Source organism: Vipera ursinii, assembly GCF_947247035.1.
Source record: "Vipera ursinii genome assembly, chromosome: 6".
NCBI classification, from domain to species: Eukaryota; Metazoa; Chordata; class Lepidosauria; order Squamata; family Viperidae; genus Vipera; species Vipera ursinii.
The window spans coordinates 23,246,295-23,262,619 of record NC_139515.1 but is presented as its reverse complement, the minus strand read 5'-3'; the positions used below and the strand labels follow the sequence as shown (position 1 = coordinate 23,262,619).

At 35.6% G+C, this 16,325-nt stretch overlaps 1 protein-coding gene across 1 annotated transcript in view; it reads left to right on the top strand.

Moving 5' to 3' along the window:
* The window catches only part of CPED1 (cadherin like and PC-esterase domain containing 1), a 131,387-nt gene that overhangs the window by 81,248 nt on the left and 33,814 nt on the right, over positions 1–16,325 (top strand). The window contains exons 9-17 of the mRNA XM_083366680.1: positions 3,575–3,647; positions 3,884–4,051; positions 4,753–4,857; positions 5,005–5,174; positions 6,358–6,414; positions 10,546–10,613; positions 11,646–11,690; positions 13,405–13,591; positions 15,991–16,159. Coding sequence (XP_083222806.1) covers positions 3,575–3,647; positions 3,884–4,051; positions 4,753–4,857; positions 5,005–5,174; positions 6,358–6,414; positions 10,546–10,613; positions 11,646–11,690; positions 13,405–13,591; positions 15,991–16,159 — 1,042 coding nt within the window. The remainder of the gene's footprint in view (positions 1–3,574; positions 3,648–3,883; positions 4,052–4,752; positions 4,858–5,004; positions 5,175–6,357; positions 6,415–10,545; positions 10,614–11,645; positions 11,691–13,404; positions 13,592–15,990; positions 16,160–16,325) is intronic.

Below are 16,325 nucleotides of genomic sequence, written 5' to 3'. Positions count from 1 at the left end.
AGGGAAGCACATATTGACTTCTTTTTTATATTCTGTGGCTTCCTTACTATCCAGTGTGTATCAAGAATAATGTCTCTTGTTCCTTGGCCTTTCTGAAAACCATCTTGGACATATGGAATTTCCATTTCCATGTACGATTAAAATCTGTATTGATGAACCTAAGCATTATTTTGCTTGCATGTGAAATTAAGAATATTGTATGCTAATTTGCAGATAATTCTGTTAAGTCTCCTTTTTTAGATTCTGGATTGTAAATTGATCTCTTCCAATCTGTTGCTCACTGTGTTGTTCTCCAGATTTGCTGGCATAGCCTCATTAGGATCTTGACTGATTCTTTTTCTGTTGCTTGCCATATTTCAGTGGTTATTCCAGCAGTTCATTCTTCTGTTCCATTTCTGTTTCTTAGGCCATATAATCCAATGATGGTTTCTCCTCACTATTTCCAATTTTGGCATTCCAGCCACAAGCAATATATTATGCTTGCATGTTCTCTGAATTTTAGGTTGAGTTTGACTTTAAATTTGTCAACACCCTTTTCTTCTGTATCAGTAGCTAGAGCATAAACTTGGATAGCTATCAAATCATTGCCAGCAGTGCCTGATATTATTCAGACATTGATTGCATTGTATCCAAATGATGGCTTTGCTATATCTTCCCAAGCTATGGAAACAATGCTCTTTCTTTTTTGGTTTTTATAGTTAACACTATGCTCTTCAGGTGGAAAATACCCAGTTTTGGTCCATTTCAGTTTGCCAGTAACTTAAGTAACATGTCTTTGATTCATTCCATCTTTCACTGTGTTCTTATGTTCCATGTTCCTACTGTAATTCTGTCCTTGCCATTTTGGATTTTATTTTGCTTCATGGTAAAATAACAGGTAAAGTCTTGTTAGGCTTTAACCTTGCTATGTGATGAATACTAGTAATATTGCAAAAGATCCTTAGCATTTCTTTATTAGCATGCTGAGTGCTAATCAACCATTTGGAATTATATCATCAATCACTTTATATTCTCTTGTCATGTGGTTTTCTTGATAAGCTACAAGAGTTGTTTAAATAATGCCTTGGCCATTGTCCCTAAACTGATCATCTGAATTCAGCACTTTCCTTTCTTTTTGTAATATATTTTATTGATTTTTTTAACAAAACATAAATCACTCAATAATTGGTAAACAGTGTGTTGTCTGAGTTACATTTGTAAAACAATCCTTAACAATTAATTTCTATAATCTATATTCCATATATTAATTTTAGTTGATTTCCTCTTTCCCCAAAATATCCTTTTTGCAAACATTGAGTTAATACAATTCTTATTGTTTTGATATTCCTAAAATAATAATCATATTAGTATAATATTTCTTTTCTTTTCAGTCATTTTGGTTGCCTTATCATAAATCCTGTTACAATCCTTATTTTAGTTTATTTCTCCCACCAAATTCTAGAAATTCTTACTAGTGAAAATATTCTCAATGATTAATTATATTTACATTGACAAATTTAATTCTATTTTTTTCATATAAGCCATCTCACACTTTTACATTTCTTAAGAAATAGATAAAACAGTGAAAAGAGAGAAGAAGAAAAAAGAAAAATGAAAAAAAGAAGAAAAGGAAGCAAGAGCAAAGAAACATAAGAAATAACATACTACTTAAAATATATATCTCTCCTAGGTTAATATATATTTATTTCCTCAATTTTTTATTGTTTTTAATCATAGTTAAGAATAACTTTAATCTTTAATCTTTAAACATTCCATTCAATCGGTCTAATCATCTAATCCATTAACTCTGATTCAAAACATTTTTTATACTTTTCTTAAATTCAGTCACATTTAAGTATCTAAAACATTTCCTTTATTTAAGTTGTTTCAGCTTTTTTTTTACAGAAAAGAAAAAAGCATACTATATTATTTCGAAAATTCATCCCTCTTAGAGTAATATGTTCCAAAGTGTTTCTATTTCTTTAGCCATATTCAAACAAATGTTTCTTTTTTAAGTATTCTCTCTGATAGGTCCCATCATCTATTTTCTTAGTTTCTATCTTAATCTTTTTTCTTTTCCCAGTATCTTTCTTAATCAATGTACTTTGCTGAATCAAAAGATTTTTCCGTATGATCATAAGTGTTGCTGTAGATATAGAAAGTAAATCAATATCTTTGTTATGGACATTTGCCCATTCCTTTTTATTAGGAATCTTTTTCCTTCCTTTTTTCTCTACTTCTCTTATCACTTTTTGTCTCTCCAGTTATCTAGAATGTTTTTTTCAGTCTTTTTTCTTGTCCTCAAATTTGCTTTGTAGTGTTGAAATGTAAATTGTCTTTTCCAAATCTAATATTTCTTGAAAAAAATTTTCCACTTGAATTGAATCATACTCCTTTGTTTTGTAGAATTCCATATTTAAGTCTCTATCCTCGAATTTATGTTCAGTCATCTGTTTTGTCTGTTCCCTCTGCTATATTTTCCTGAGGGTTTTTTGGAATAAAATTAAATTGGAGATAAGTTGATTTATACTTTCAAAGTTATTTTGTATTTCTTTGTAGTTTGAGATCTTTGTCCTTTGAATTAGTTGCAGCTTATCATATATTTCCTCTTGTGAAGTATTCATTATTTCTTGATAAGTGTTTTCTATAAATCTCTGATTTTCCATGATGACCAAAAGTCCAGATTTTTTTTCTCCCCCCCCCCCTTGGAAATAGCTTTGAAGTCAGAATTAAATAGATATGTATAGTCCAGAGAGTTCATAAAATGGTCTTTTTTCCTTTGTTTCTGTTCCGTCAAATTTGTAAGTCTCACTTTATCTAAATAGCTGTATTAAGGCTTTGAAAATCACAGGCAGAGATTAGTCTTCTCCCCAGATTTTACCATGAGTGTCATAATCCTCATCCACCAGTAGGTGTCAGCATTGGTTCATTTTCCAGATCTTTTTCTTCATGGAGGGTTAGATTCGCCTTCCAATAGCCAAAGGGTTGGGGAAAAACCCTGCCTTCTTCACTTTCTGAGGTTTGTTTTTTTGCTTCTTGGGAGTTTCTCCTCTTCAGGAAAGTAGGTAGGATAGAGAAAATCAATATTCTTACCCAGATTCAAACACACTGTTTACAATCAGCTTAAAGTAGAGCTTTTGACTTCTGTTGCTTGCAGCTGGGGCTAGACTGTGGAGTTAGCTAGCCTTTCTCCTGTTGGTTTCTGGAAGGCTTCTCCTGGATCGATCAGGGAGACCGCCATCTCTCCTAGGTCCCTGGGACTTCCTTCATTGCCACCACTCTGGGGTGGCTTCTGACCCATTTAGGATACCCAAACAGGAAGAAACTCAGCTGGAGGACTTAGCATCCCAAATCCCTCAACTGCTTCACTGCTTGCAGGAACCGGAAGTCTGAATTCAGCACTTTCCTAAGTGTCCCAGCTAGGAGTACATACTCTTGGCATACATACCTGATGTTCTTTGGTCATCCGTCCCAGGAACATCCCCCCTACCATGATGAGGCAACTTAGCAAGACTTGTTTCTGAAACATCATTTAAATTTGGGTTTCAGGTTAATTAAAAAATGAAATCAATTGATTTCAGTTCTCTTATTTCAGATGCAGTTCTTGCTTTCAGATGTTAACTTTTGATATTGGATTTGGACACACTTTTTATCCTATTGTTCTTGAGGTAAGCGTTGCATGTTACAATTGTCACATGTAAATAACAGGTGAGGTGGGTGCCCTGTATGATTAGGTGAAAGGATTTTTGAAAAGAAGAAAATTACAATGTTGGGGAAGTATTTTCTGTTCATGCATGTATTTTCTCCTTCTGTTCTGATACACATTTCCTGATAGAAATTTGCATTTGTAGATGTTGAGATCAATAAATTGGTTAAATGTTTAATCCGTTAATATCCATTTTAGGTACATGAATATTTTGATTTTCAAGCTGATGAAGATTCATTTTCAGAGGACCAAACTGTTAAAGAAATTCTTCTTAGAGATACATTCAGTATCCTCTTATCAAATCAAACATCAGCCTCCACTTTCTTTGAAGCTATGCAGAATGTATATCGATCAGCAAGAATTAAGGTAAGGCTTGAGGTATGGCAGCGTTCTGCAAACAAAAATGGTTTTTTTCAGTATTAAAGCTGTGACTGGATTATAATTGCCAATAGCTTTTGATATTATCAGCCATATTTTCATTCTAAATCACCTAAGAGATTTTAAGTCCCTTGAGAAAATTGGCAAATTGCATGTCTGAATATGAAGAGGACTAGGGTTGTTGTTAGTACTACTCTATTACTAATATTTTCATTGCAGTAAAAAGTTAATTAAAATTACAATTAAAATACCCCAAACCCATCAGACCAGGCCGGCTTGTTCAAATAGGTGAGTTTTCAGGTCACGGCGGAAAGAGCGAAGGTCAGGAGTCATCCGGAGCTCAACGGGTAAATGATTCCAAAGGTCTGGCGCACCCACAGAGAACGCCCTCCCCCTGGGGGCTGCCAGCTGACACTCTCTGACCGATGGCACACTGAGGAGGCCCTCTCTGTGGGAGCACACTGGACGAAGGGAAGTTGACACCGGCAGCAGGCGTACCATATAGTTGTACCTATATTGGTATTGTTAATAAAAAACTAAATAATTGTACCAGTTCCCCTCCAGATATGAATGCTACATTCCAATGTGATGCAACTCTGGGATTTCTTTAGCCATGTCTGCCCCAGCAACAGAACATCCAAGCAGTATTGTCTTATCTGACCCAAGGTTCTCTTATTATATATTCACAGGGTGACTATTTCAAGGAGAATTTTGATTATTGCCTAACATTAGAAGAATTAAATCCATTGATTAGTTTTGTGAAAGGGATTCAGAATCCAGGGCAATTTGAACTGGTATGTGACATGTGTGGTTTTATTTTGTAATAAGTGTTTTTCCCAATGTGAATATTTTTCCATATAAATTTGATTATTTAATGTTTCTTCACCATACCAGGTTGAAAGACATCATTTCTTATTGTTCCCAATTGCTTTTACTTTCAGCTTTTACCTTCTGTTGTTCCTAAAATCCATTTTTTGCTGCATGACCTTTATCGTACGGTGAACTCAGGAAAAAAGCTTAACTCCATCCTAGCTCTTCATTGGTTCCTCTCAAGTTTACTTAAACAGTTCCAAAGAATTAGCAAAATAACATCTGCAAACCTTCCAAAAGGGTAAGATAATATTTTAATTATATTTTTTTCTTTTCAACTTTATCACATCATTTGAAACTATTAGAGGCTGAAAGAGATTGTTAGACAATTCTTTTGATTAATTGTCCTGATATCAATAACTGTTCACAAATTAACACTAAATCAAAATATCCATTATGATCCATGTTTGTCATCATTTTTAATAATCTCAAATATAAGGTAATAAATATATAATGTACCTTAATCTATAATAAATAAGTCACACTAAACTTTATTTTTCCCAAATCTGTGACACTATGCATAAATGAGGGAGAATCAGAAAAAAGAACAAGTTGATGAAGGCCAATATTTCAAAAAATGCTAAGAGGGATTAACAAAAAAAATCAAATAACTTAGTTGTGATATAGTTCTGTAATTTTTGTTGAAATGCCGTTTTTGATAAACATCCTCCTAACTCTTTATACCTCTCAGCAAACCTTAACATTATGGCATCAGTCCAATATATAAAAGTTCAGAAAACCATGTGATCTCCATTGAATAAATTTGTTTCATTTTATTAATTTTAAACACCTCAAAATAAAATTAATTTTGACAAAGATTATCCTGAATTGGCCACCCTTTAAAAGTATAATTCTAACATTTCCGTATTTATTACTGTAATAGATGGCTTTTCAGTATGAGCTGAAAGTTGCACTCCTAAATACCCCTTGGATGTTATAGAAATAAAACTGAAAGAAACTGCATTTGGTTGAGTGAATAAAAAGCTGGAAAGAAAACCATCTGTATAAAAGAAATGTTATCTCAATAGATTTAATTACTCTGCTATTGTAATTTAAAATGTCTGCATTTATTGCCTTATGCCTTCTCATATTTTGAATTTTTAATTGCTTGATTTATTCTTTATATTTGATTTCTTCCCTACATTTAATGCTTGACATTCTCTACATTTAATTAATCAGCCTCATATGATAAGTTAACATTTTTGATAATATCTACAGTTTGTGTATAAATCACAGAAATTAGTATGTACAGATTCTCTGGTTGTGTAAATTGCACTCTTAAAGTTTTATCTATTTATCACATTGTTCTATTTCATTTTTTTTTCTTTCTGTAATTACGTAACTGCAGTACAGAAAGTCTTTCTTTGTTCTTCCCGCACACAATGAATTAGTAACATATAGTAATTTTTACAATTTTTCAACAGGCAAAAAAACCATTCAACAAATAAGCCTTCGATGACAGCTAAATGGTCAAATCTTGGGTGAGAATTAAGTACAATTATGATAACAAAATAAGTATAAGGAGTACTGGATATAGCTTACCAGACAATGACACAATACACTATCCACCCTCATTTCCTGATCTTATTGTTCTTACATAATTCCTATTGAAATGATAAGGATTGTTAAAGTACACAGAGTATGAGCAATAAACAGGGTGAATTGGAAATTCAAGTAAATGAAGGCAGATATGATATTGTTGCCGTTAAGGAAACTTGGTGAGATGAAACCAAACAGAAGAAATAGATGAACTTTTTGCTAGTAAGTTAACTAAGATATGTAGGAGGTAGTAATGAGGGACTTTAACTACCCTGACATCAACTGGGAGACAAATTCTGCACCAAGTGGAAGATGAAACAGATTCCTGACAATCCTAGCAAACAACTCTGTCTCCCAAAAGGTAGAGAAGGGAACTAGGGGATCAGCCATATTGGACTTAATTCTCACTAAGAGAGATGAAATTATAGAAAGTGTTCAAGCTACAGGAGCCTTGGGGTGCGGTGGGGGGACTGATCATGCAATATTGGAATTCAACATTAGGCAAGCACAAGCAACAAACTAGAGTCTTGGACTTTAAGAGAGCTAATTTCAATAAACTTAGAGAGAGCTTGGGAAGGATTCCATGGATGAGAATCCTCAAAGGGAAAGCAACTAAAGAAGCTTGGAAAATTTTGAAAAGTGAGATTATAAAAGCCCAGTCTAGCACAATACTGATGAAGAAGAAAAATAACAGCTCCCAAAAGAAACCAGCATGGCTGCATAAAAAACTCTCTGATAAATTGAAATACAAAAAGGATAAGTATAAAAAGAGGAAAGAGGGGCACATGACTAAGGTTGACTATCAACAAATAGCCCAAGCCTGCAAAGATGAAGTGAGGAACGCTAAGGCTCAAAATGAACTAAGGCTTGCGACAAAGGTCAAAGTTACAACCACAAAAAAGTTTCTTTCAACATGTAAAAAACAAGAAAAAAGTCAAGGAAATGATTGGTCCATTAGTGGGAGAAAGTGGCACTTAAATATGAGTCAGCAGCATGCTGCAGCTGCCAAAAAAGCCAAATTTCTGGGCTGCATTAACAAGAGATAGACTCAAGATCACATGAAGTGTTAATAGCACTTTACTATGCCTTGGTAAGGCCACACCTGGAATACTGCATCCAGTTTTGGTCACCACAATGTAAAAAAAATGTTGAGACTAGAAAGAGTGCAGAGAAGAGCAACAAAGATAATTAGGGGACTGGAGACAAACATATAAGGAATGGTTGCTGGAATTGGGTATGTCTAATTTAATGAAAAAGAGAACTAGGAATGACATGATAGCAGCATTCCAATATATCAGGTTTTGCCACAAAGAAGAGGGAGTCACGCTATTCTCCAAAGCACCTGAAGGCAGGACAAGAAGCAATGGATGGAAACTAATTAAGGAAAGAAGCAACCTAGAACTAAGGAGAAATTTCTTCACAATTAGAACAATTAATCAGTGAAACAACTTACCTCTAGCAGTTGTGAATGATCCAACACCGGAAGTTTTTAAGAAAGAACTTGAAGGAATAAAAATAGCTTAAGAATTATACAAAATTGTAGCTGTTGCAAAAATTATAATTAATTGTGAATTCTTAGATAAATCCAATAAAAACACTATTATTTGCACTAAAAAACCCCATACTACTCAAAGTGAGATTAGAATCATTAAGCATCTCATATTGAAAATATTTGAGAATGACAATGTAAACTGCAATCTTAAGTTCATAAAAGTGTATTTACATGAGAATTAATCACCTTTTCCTAAATGCAGTAGAAGGTTATGTATCTAGGATCAATTACTGTATTGTGCTAAAGTTAAAGCAATTAGGTAGTTCATTTTATGTATTATTATTAGTCCATAATAGACTCCTGTGGGATGAAAAGCTCTTTTTTGAAGGTGGTAGACTGTAATCTACCACACTGGCTAAATGCAGTTTAGTAGATAGATGTTTTTTGACTATAAGAAATTTAAAAGAGGGTAAAAGAGAGAAATATTTATTAAAAAAAACCCCAGAAATTTACCTATTTTTCCCCATATTTCATTACCAATTTTAAGCAAATGAATATATTTCATCATTTAAAAAATCCTGAAAATCACTAGTGGTAGTCCTTGACTTATGACTGGTTTCTTAATGACTGTTCAAAATTATAACGGACCCAAAATAAGTTATTTATGGTCCATAAAGCACTTCTGACTGTCATAAAATATTGTGCCACCTTATTCCATGGTCACATGAACATATTTTATGAATTTGACAACCAGCTATCCTTTACGACAGGGGTCCCCAATCCCAAGTCTGCAGACCGGTACTAGTCCGCAGCCAGTTAGGAACCAGGCCGCATAGCTGGAGGTATGCTAAAGGCATGTCTTCCACCTCCAGGCATGAGGCGAAACTGCAGGAGTCTGGGGAGGAGCAGGAGTGGCTGGGCAGAAACTGTCTTGCTCAGTGCAAAGGTCCTCCAGCAACTGCACTTGCAACTGGCTACTCCTCCTCCTGCTACTTCTTCCTCCTCCTCCTCACTTTCCTCTTCTCCACCTCCTAGCATCGCAGCTGAGCTTATGTGCTCTTCATGCAACTCTCCAAGTTTGCAAGACAAGCGTAGCTTGCAACCGAGAGCTTCTCCAAAGCCTCATTGGAAGAGGACCCTCCCAAGGTGTTTGTGTGTGAGAGCAGTGGCATAGTGTGGGGGGTGCAGGGGGGCCCGGCTGCACCGGGTGCAACATCTGGGGGGGCGCGCTCGCACTCGCAGCTCTCTGCCCCTGCCTGGCTCGCTCACTCTCTCTCACTGCAGTGCTGGCTGTGCGAATCCGATCCGAGCCGCCAGGTCGCCGCCCACTGTGGAAGGGGGGGTGCCAGGCATGCGGTGCAGTGCACGGGTTAGGGGGCGCAAATTACTTGCCTTGTCCCGGGTGCTGACAACCCACGCTACGCCACTGTGTGTGCGGGTGTCTTTTTGTCAGAGTGCAAATAGGGGCAGGGAGAAGCTACCTTTCACCTTAAGCCCTGCGTCTCCAAGGGGTTCTCTCTCTCTCATCTGCACTTTTTCTAATACTGCTGGGCTGCATTGAAACTTCAACTGTTTTGATGCTACAGGTGCCTCGAGTTTTGGCAACATCCTGCCTGCTTTTCGTGGTTTATTTTGGTGTTTGTGTGTGTGTTCTTCCTTTCTTCTGCAGCTCTCCAAGTTTGCAAGCCTATCTGGTTTGCGGAGGGGGAAGGGGAGAAGCTACATTTTCCCTTTCTCCAAGGGAATCCCTCATTTGCACCTTTTCCAAGACTGCTGGGCTAGTGCAGTGCCGAGTTGGTGTGTTCTCTCTCTCTCTCTCCCTCTTCCCCCCCTCTCTCTTGAATGATGTTCTCAGCACTTCCTCAACATGCTGGGCTTTGCTAGAAGGCTGAGTTTTTAGGATTGTCTCTTCCTTCCCACTTTCTTAGAAAGTCACTGATCTAATCTAGTACAATGTAATAATAATAGAAATTAGTGCATTATTTATTTGTTCATTTGTCTATTTAGAAAATTTTCAATAAATGTAATACACTTGAATCATCCTGAACCCCCCCAACTCCCCCATCCCATCCCACCCCACCTCCGGTCCATGGAAAAAATGTCTTCCATAAAACCGGTCCCTAGTGCCAAAAAAGCTGGGGATCTCTGCTTTATGACCAGTTACAGTGGTTAACGCATTCTGTAGTCACATGACCATGATTTGTAACTTTTTGCCAGTTTCTGGCAAAAAAAAAGCCCATTCAGAAGAATGGGTTTATATTTATGACTGCAGTGTTCACTTAACCACCATTGATTCACTAAATCAGCGGTCCCCAACTTTTACGGCTTGGCAGCCCAGTGGGGGGGGGAGAGAGAAACAAAATCAGAAACAGCAATCATAGCAACAGTACAAGTTATTTAATAAAATTGTGGACTACAGTAAATTCTGCCCATACTACTGGAAGTTTATTCTCATTTTAAAAATCTTTTAAAAAATCATTTGAAAGTGAAAAAAATACATTGCTGGAAGTAGGACATTTTTTTAACTGGATTGTGCTTGAAATTCTAATTTTAAAGACATTATTTTGTTACTTAACCTTAGGATTTCTTATTCAGAAAAAAACAACATTCAACTAAGAGTATCCTCCCCAGTCAAGGAAAAACATAAAGGTAACATTAATTTTTTATACTCATTTAATATTGTTTGCCACTAAATTAATTCCATCCAGAAACTTATATGTATATGTATATATGTATATGTATATATGTGTGTGTGTGTGTGTGTGTGTGTGTGTATACGGCACCTTTTTTGGATGGAACCTTGTAGGGTAGGCAAGGCGGGTTGTACCTTTTTCTTTTACAAAAAAAGGACTGTGTGTGTGTGTGTGTGTGTGCGCGCGCACGTGCGTGCGTGCGTGTATATATATATATATATATATATATATATATATATATATATATATATATATATATATATATATATATATATATATATATATATATATCTGGATTGTTTTGTACATGTTTCAGCTCACTATAAAAACCCTTAGATTTTTTTTTCTATGAAATGGAAGTCAAATGTTCTAGTAGTTTATATGTTGAATGAATACATAAAACTATTTAGAAGTGTTTTTAAAACAGCTGGATTTACTATGATTCTCCTCTAGCTACTTGATTGCATGAGCCAGTTGTTACATATTTCCCTGCTAAAGGCACTGATCATTATAGGATTTGCATTGATCATTAATGTAGCTATTATCAGGAATCTTTTAAGTTATCAGGAATCTTTTAGTTATCAGGAACCTATCAACACTACTCTACCTTCTATATCGAGTTCCCAACCAGGGGTGTGAGATGATATTCCAGGGGGTGTGAAAACATGGGTTTTCAAAATTATAGTGTATATGCATAATTCGTTGCCATTATTTCCAACTTTTGTAAGGGGTGCGTGAATATATCGGAAGTGTTCTAGGGGTCCGGGGGATAGAAAAGGTTGGGAACCACTGTTCTATATGGTCAGCTGAAGGTAGACAAAAATAAAGATTATATTTTTAAAACAAATAGTATTTGTGAAAGGCTATATATTAGTACTGATAGGGTTTTATTCACATTTTTGGACATTACATGACATTTTTCTCAAATGCAGATAGGTGCAGCGGATAAATGACAAACTATCCTAACTTGTGTTTCTATATTTTCTAGAACTGCACATTTTAAATCTGGCTAAAGAAATGGATTGCAGTCATGGTAAGAGAGAATCTGAATCTTATTTTTATTATTAGTTAAGATTTAATCTTCAATTCAATTCCCAGCCTGGGATTGGTAAAAACTTAACCAAGACCTAATAGCTGTTAAGGTAACATGTAAGGTAACAGTTCTGAGTGAGGTTGTTATTGTTGTTGTTATATTTAATATTTATTAAATTTTATTATTATTATTATTATTATTATTATTATTATTATTATTATTATTATTATTATTATTATTATATAACTTTTATTCATAAAAGATGAAATTCAGTCAACTGAACACTCAAATTGACTGGCACTAATGGTTGACACGGGCTGCTGCCAGCATCCTAGGTATCAACCAGGTATCTCCTTAAAATGTAAGATGTTCCGAGTAGCACAGTTTTTTGTAGCTTTGCTGGAGTTATTGCAGGAAGTTGCAATTTCTTGATATGTTTTGTAAAGTTTTTGGACATAGTTCCCAGTGCCCTGATGACAATGGGTATCACTGTTACGCGTTTCATCCATAATCACTCCTAAGTACTTCTGATGTTACTGCTTTTATCAACTCTTCATTATCAAGTTCAAATCCATCATCTTCAACAATTTTTCCTGCCTTAATAGCAATTGTTGCATATTTGTCGATGCCAAATCACATTGTGGTATCTCTGCTAAACTCCTCAGTGCTTTTTAGCAGTGAGCTCAATTCAGCTTTTGTTTTTCCAAAATTTTAAATCATTCATGTAGAGCAAAGGGGAATTTTCAGCCTCTTTTTAGCCAATTCATAGCCACAGATGTTTTCATTCAAAATGCTTGTTAGTGGCACCATCGAAAGTACAAATAACAGAGGTGAAAATGAGTCACCTTGGAAGATTCGTCATTTGATTTCAACTTCACCAAGTTCTTCTCCACAGGCCATCAACTTAGTTTGCCATAGCGTCATAGAAGTCTTCAGGAATTTCTGGATGTTGCTGCTAATTCAAAAATGTCTAAGCATTTCTCAATCTCAACAGATTCTGTTCTATGTGGAACAGAATCAAATACTTTCTTATAATCAATCCAGACCGTGAACAAATTAGTTTGTCTTTTCTTTGAATTCTCCAAAATCAATTTATCAATCATCAGTTGGTCTTTGGTTCTCTTGAATTTTTGCAGCACCCTTTCTATTCTACCTGTAACATATCCTTGTTTTCTAGATATCCATAAATTTTGTTTGTAATAATGCCTGTAAGTAATTTGTATGTTGTTGGTAGGTAAGTGATTGCCTATAATTTTCAAGTTTATTTCCCTTTTCTGCATCCTTCTGAATCAAAAAGGTCCTTCCAGTTGTTAGCCATATTTCACTTTCTGGTTTTTCCAGAACCTGTTTCATCTGATTATTGTTATTGTTGTTATTATTATAGATTTAATCTTCAGTTCGATTTACAGTCTGGGACTGGTAAAAACTTAACACTTCAAGTCCTAACCAAGGACCTAAGAGCTGTATTATTTCTAATTAAAGGTTTATTACATATTATCCTCAAAACAGCTCATTGTGGGGCTCTTCATATTGAGAAACTTCTTTAAAATATGAAACAAAACCATTAAATCTTGTATTAGTTATTTTGCCATAACTGCCTAACAGAAGGAATGGTGTATTAATGGAATGCAACAGTATTAGAAACATAAAGCTGAGCCACTGATTTAATGTACATAAGCATTTTTAATGGTTCCTTTCCCCCCCTATAAAACAGATAAAGATACACTACCTCATATCAGGCAGATCATCACTAGCCCACATTTGGACTTAAATCCTAATTTTGACCCCAGAATCAAGGAATACTACACTGAGGTGCCTTTTGATCTTTTGACAATCAAGATTAGAGCAGAACCCATGAATTGTCAAAGTGAAGCTCACTTGGATGAGAGACAAGGACCAAGGTAATTGGAATGGTGGGTGATGTTCTTGGGATGTACAATACAAATCCTTAAATTCTACTTTACCAGAGAATTTGCTACATGCTTATCATTAAAAGTGCCACTACTAGTATACTGTAATCCCCAGCTTTGGAAGAACAGTTTTCCTATAGCAATCCTGATTATGACAGCATACAACATTTCTGCAAGAACCTATTAATATATAGTGCCCTTAAGATACTGTCTTGTATTTTCTTCATATTGGCTGTAACACAAATGTACATGCATAAATATTCATAAAAGAAAGAAAAATGGCCCAGTTTTGGCAAGTTTACTGAACCTTTTGCAACTCTATGCATATGTAAACTCTGTGCAGGCAATTCTGTATTTCTAGCCATGAAATGAGCAGAAACCAGATTCCTGTGTTTGAATACAAAGCCTTATATTTGTACTGTTTGTGCAGTTTGCTGTATCATGTATAGATTAAACTTGTGCAAAGCTTCTATGAAGGTTCAGACAAAGCAGTCTTTTGATCCTGCTTCACAAGCAGCACAACCCCCTACTAAAGCACAGCAATTTTACTGTGTCACTTCTTCCTTCCAAGGCCTCATCCAACAAATCTATTTAATGGAAGAAACTTCTACACCTGCATCTCTGCAGTTAATTGCTATCATCAATTGCTAAGGATTGCTCTATGCAAGGAGGTTAAACACCTAATATTAAGCAACAAGGAACTACTTTTTTATTGTCTCATTTGGCAAATTTGAGATGAGGAAGCATTAACCGTTTGCACCTTATATTCTATTGACTGCTAGGGGCATAAAGGACAGAGTTCCTTTCTTCATTTTTCCACCCTTTTGTCCTTGCAGTGTTTTTTTTACATAGAAGACTAGACTCTTCCATTCTGCCTGCTTTCTGCAGAACAGATATCATACTTACTTCTCCTTTCCCCACCATTAGGACAGAAAGTTTAGAGGTACAAGGTTTCTAATAGGGCAAGTAAGTGATAGAAATTGAAGTCCAACTGATCCTAATCCCGACAAAGTAGCTTTCATCTACTAAAGTTAAAGAAAATGGTACAACATCCAAACTTTATGAGCACACTGGAGCAATAAGGAAGGAGAGGGTTTATAATTTTATTTAGCTACAGGTAGTCCTTGAGTTTTATTTATTTATTTATTAAATTTTTATACCGCCCTTCTCCCGAAGGACTCAGGGCAGTGTACAGGGCAATAAATATAAAAATGAAATACAAAAGTTAAAAAACAATTAAATATTATGCCCAAAGACCACAATTCAGCCCAACATTTATATTGCCAAGTGAAACATTTGTTAAGTGAGTTTTGCTCCATTTTATGACCTTTTTCCCACAGTTGTTAAGTGAATCTGGCTTCCCCATTGACTTTGCTTGTCAGAAGGTCGCAAAAGCTGATCATGTGACCCCAGGACACTGCAAAGCTGATCACATGACCATAGGGATATTGCAACGATTGTGTGAAAAACGGCCATAAGTCACTTTTTTCACTGCTGTTGTAACTTTGAACAGTCACTAAATGAACTGTTGTAAGTAAAGGACAACCTGTATTTTGTCTGAATAGATAGTTCAATATGGGAATGCCGGCAGGTGATCCCCAGAGTGAGGGCATTCTCTGTGGGCGCGCCTGCCCTTTGGAATGATTTACCGGTGGAACTCCGGACTGCCCCCGACCTGCGCTCGTTTCGCCGGGACCTGAAAACCTGGCTTTTCGATCTATCTGGCCTGGACTGAGCGGGTTTTTAGTTTTAAGTTTTAACGTTGTTTTATTGTTGGGCTATTATTAATTTAATTCTTTTTAATTCTATTTTTATCTTAATTTATATTGTCTTTTAAATATTGCCCTGTAAACCGCCCTGACTCCTTCAGGAATAGGGCGGCATAGAAAACTAATTAAATAAATTAAAAGGGACAGAGCCATGCTAGCTCTGTCTAAAATTATTTTTCCCCAGTTTCTCCATTCTCAGCAAGGAAGTTCTCCAACTGAGAACCTTGATAAAGCCCAGATGCCAAGTGTCTTGAAATTTCTACTCAACTAGATGCAAGTGGAAGAACTGTGCAGATAGCACAACTCTATAACAGAACAATATAGCGGAGCTATGTAAGACTTTGAGGATGGTTCTGATATACATTTCTCTTCCTGCAGTTCATATGCCTTGCTTTGTCTGATAACCACATTGAAGCTGGCATAGTATTTATACATTCAAGCATTTGGAAATGTCAGAACAGAAACACAACAGAAAGATAACACTGCATATCATCCCAAAGAGTTTATTTTCTCCTATTGAGCTGTAAAATACTTTTTGAATATTTTAGTCTATGATAAAATGAACAGATTACTTAGTTCATTAAGGTTCTCTTGTTTTGCATTCTCCTTCTATTCTAACAGCTCTGCACATTACCCACTTGGATTGGGTATAAACATAGTAATTATTGTGGTAACAGACAAGTCTCGGTCAGTCAATGAAATTGTGAGCATCTACAAAATCATCATTTTTCGTGAAGACCGTCCAAGCTTGCCATTGTTTGATGATTTCATGCTGTGTGGTTTTGTACAGGTAATCTATAAATACAGTTAGCAAACAAAAGTTTAAATACAGTTAGTAAACAAATGTTTTATCTGTGCACCATGTAGTTTACTCATCAACAGTGAAGGAAATCAATAGTTTTGTGGGCATTTAATACCTCCTCTATTGTGTTTTTTCTTGCTTCTGTTATTTTAGT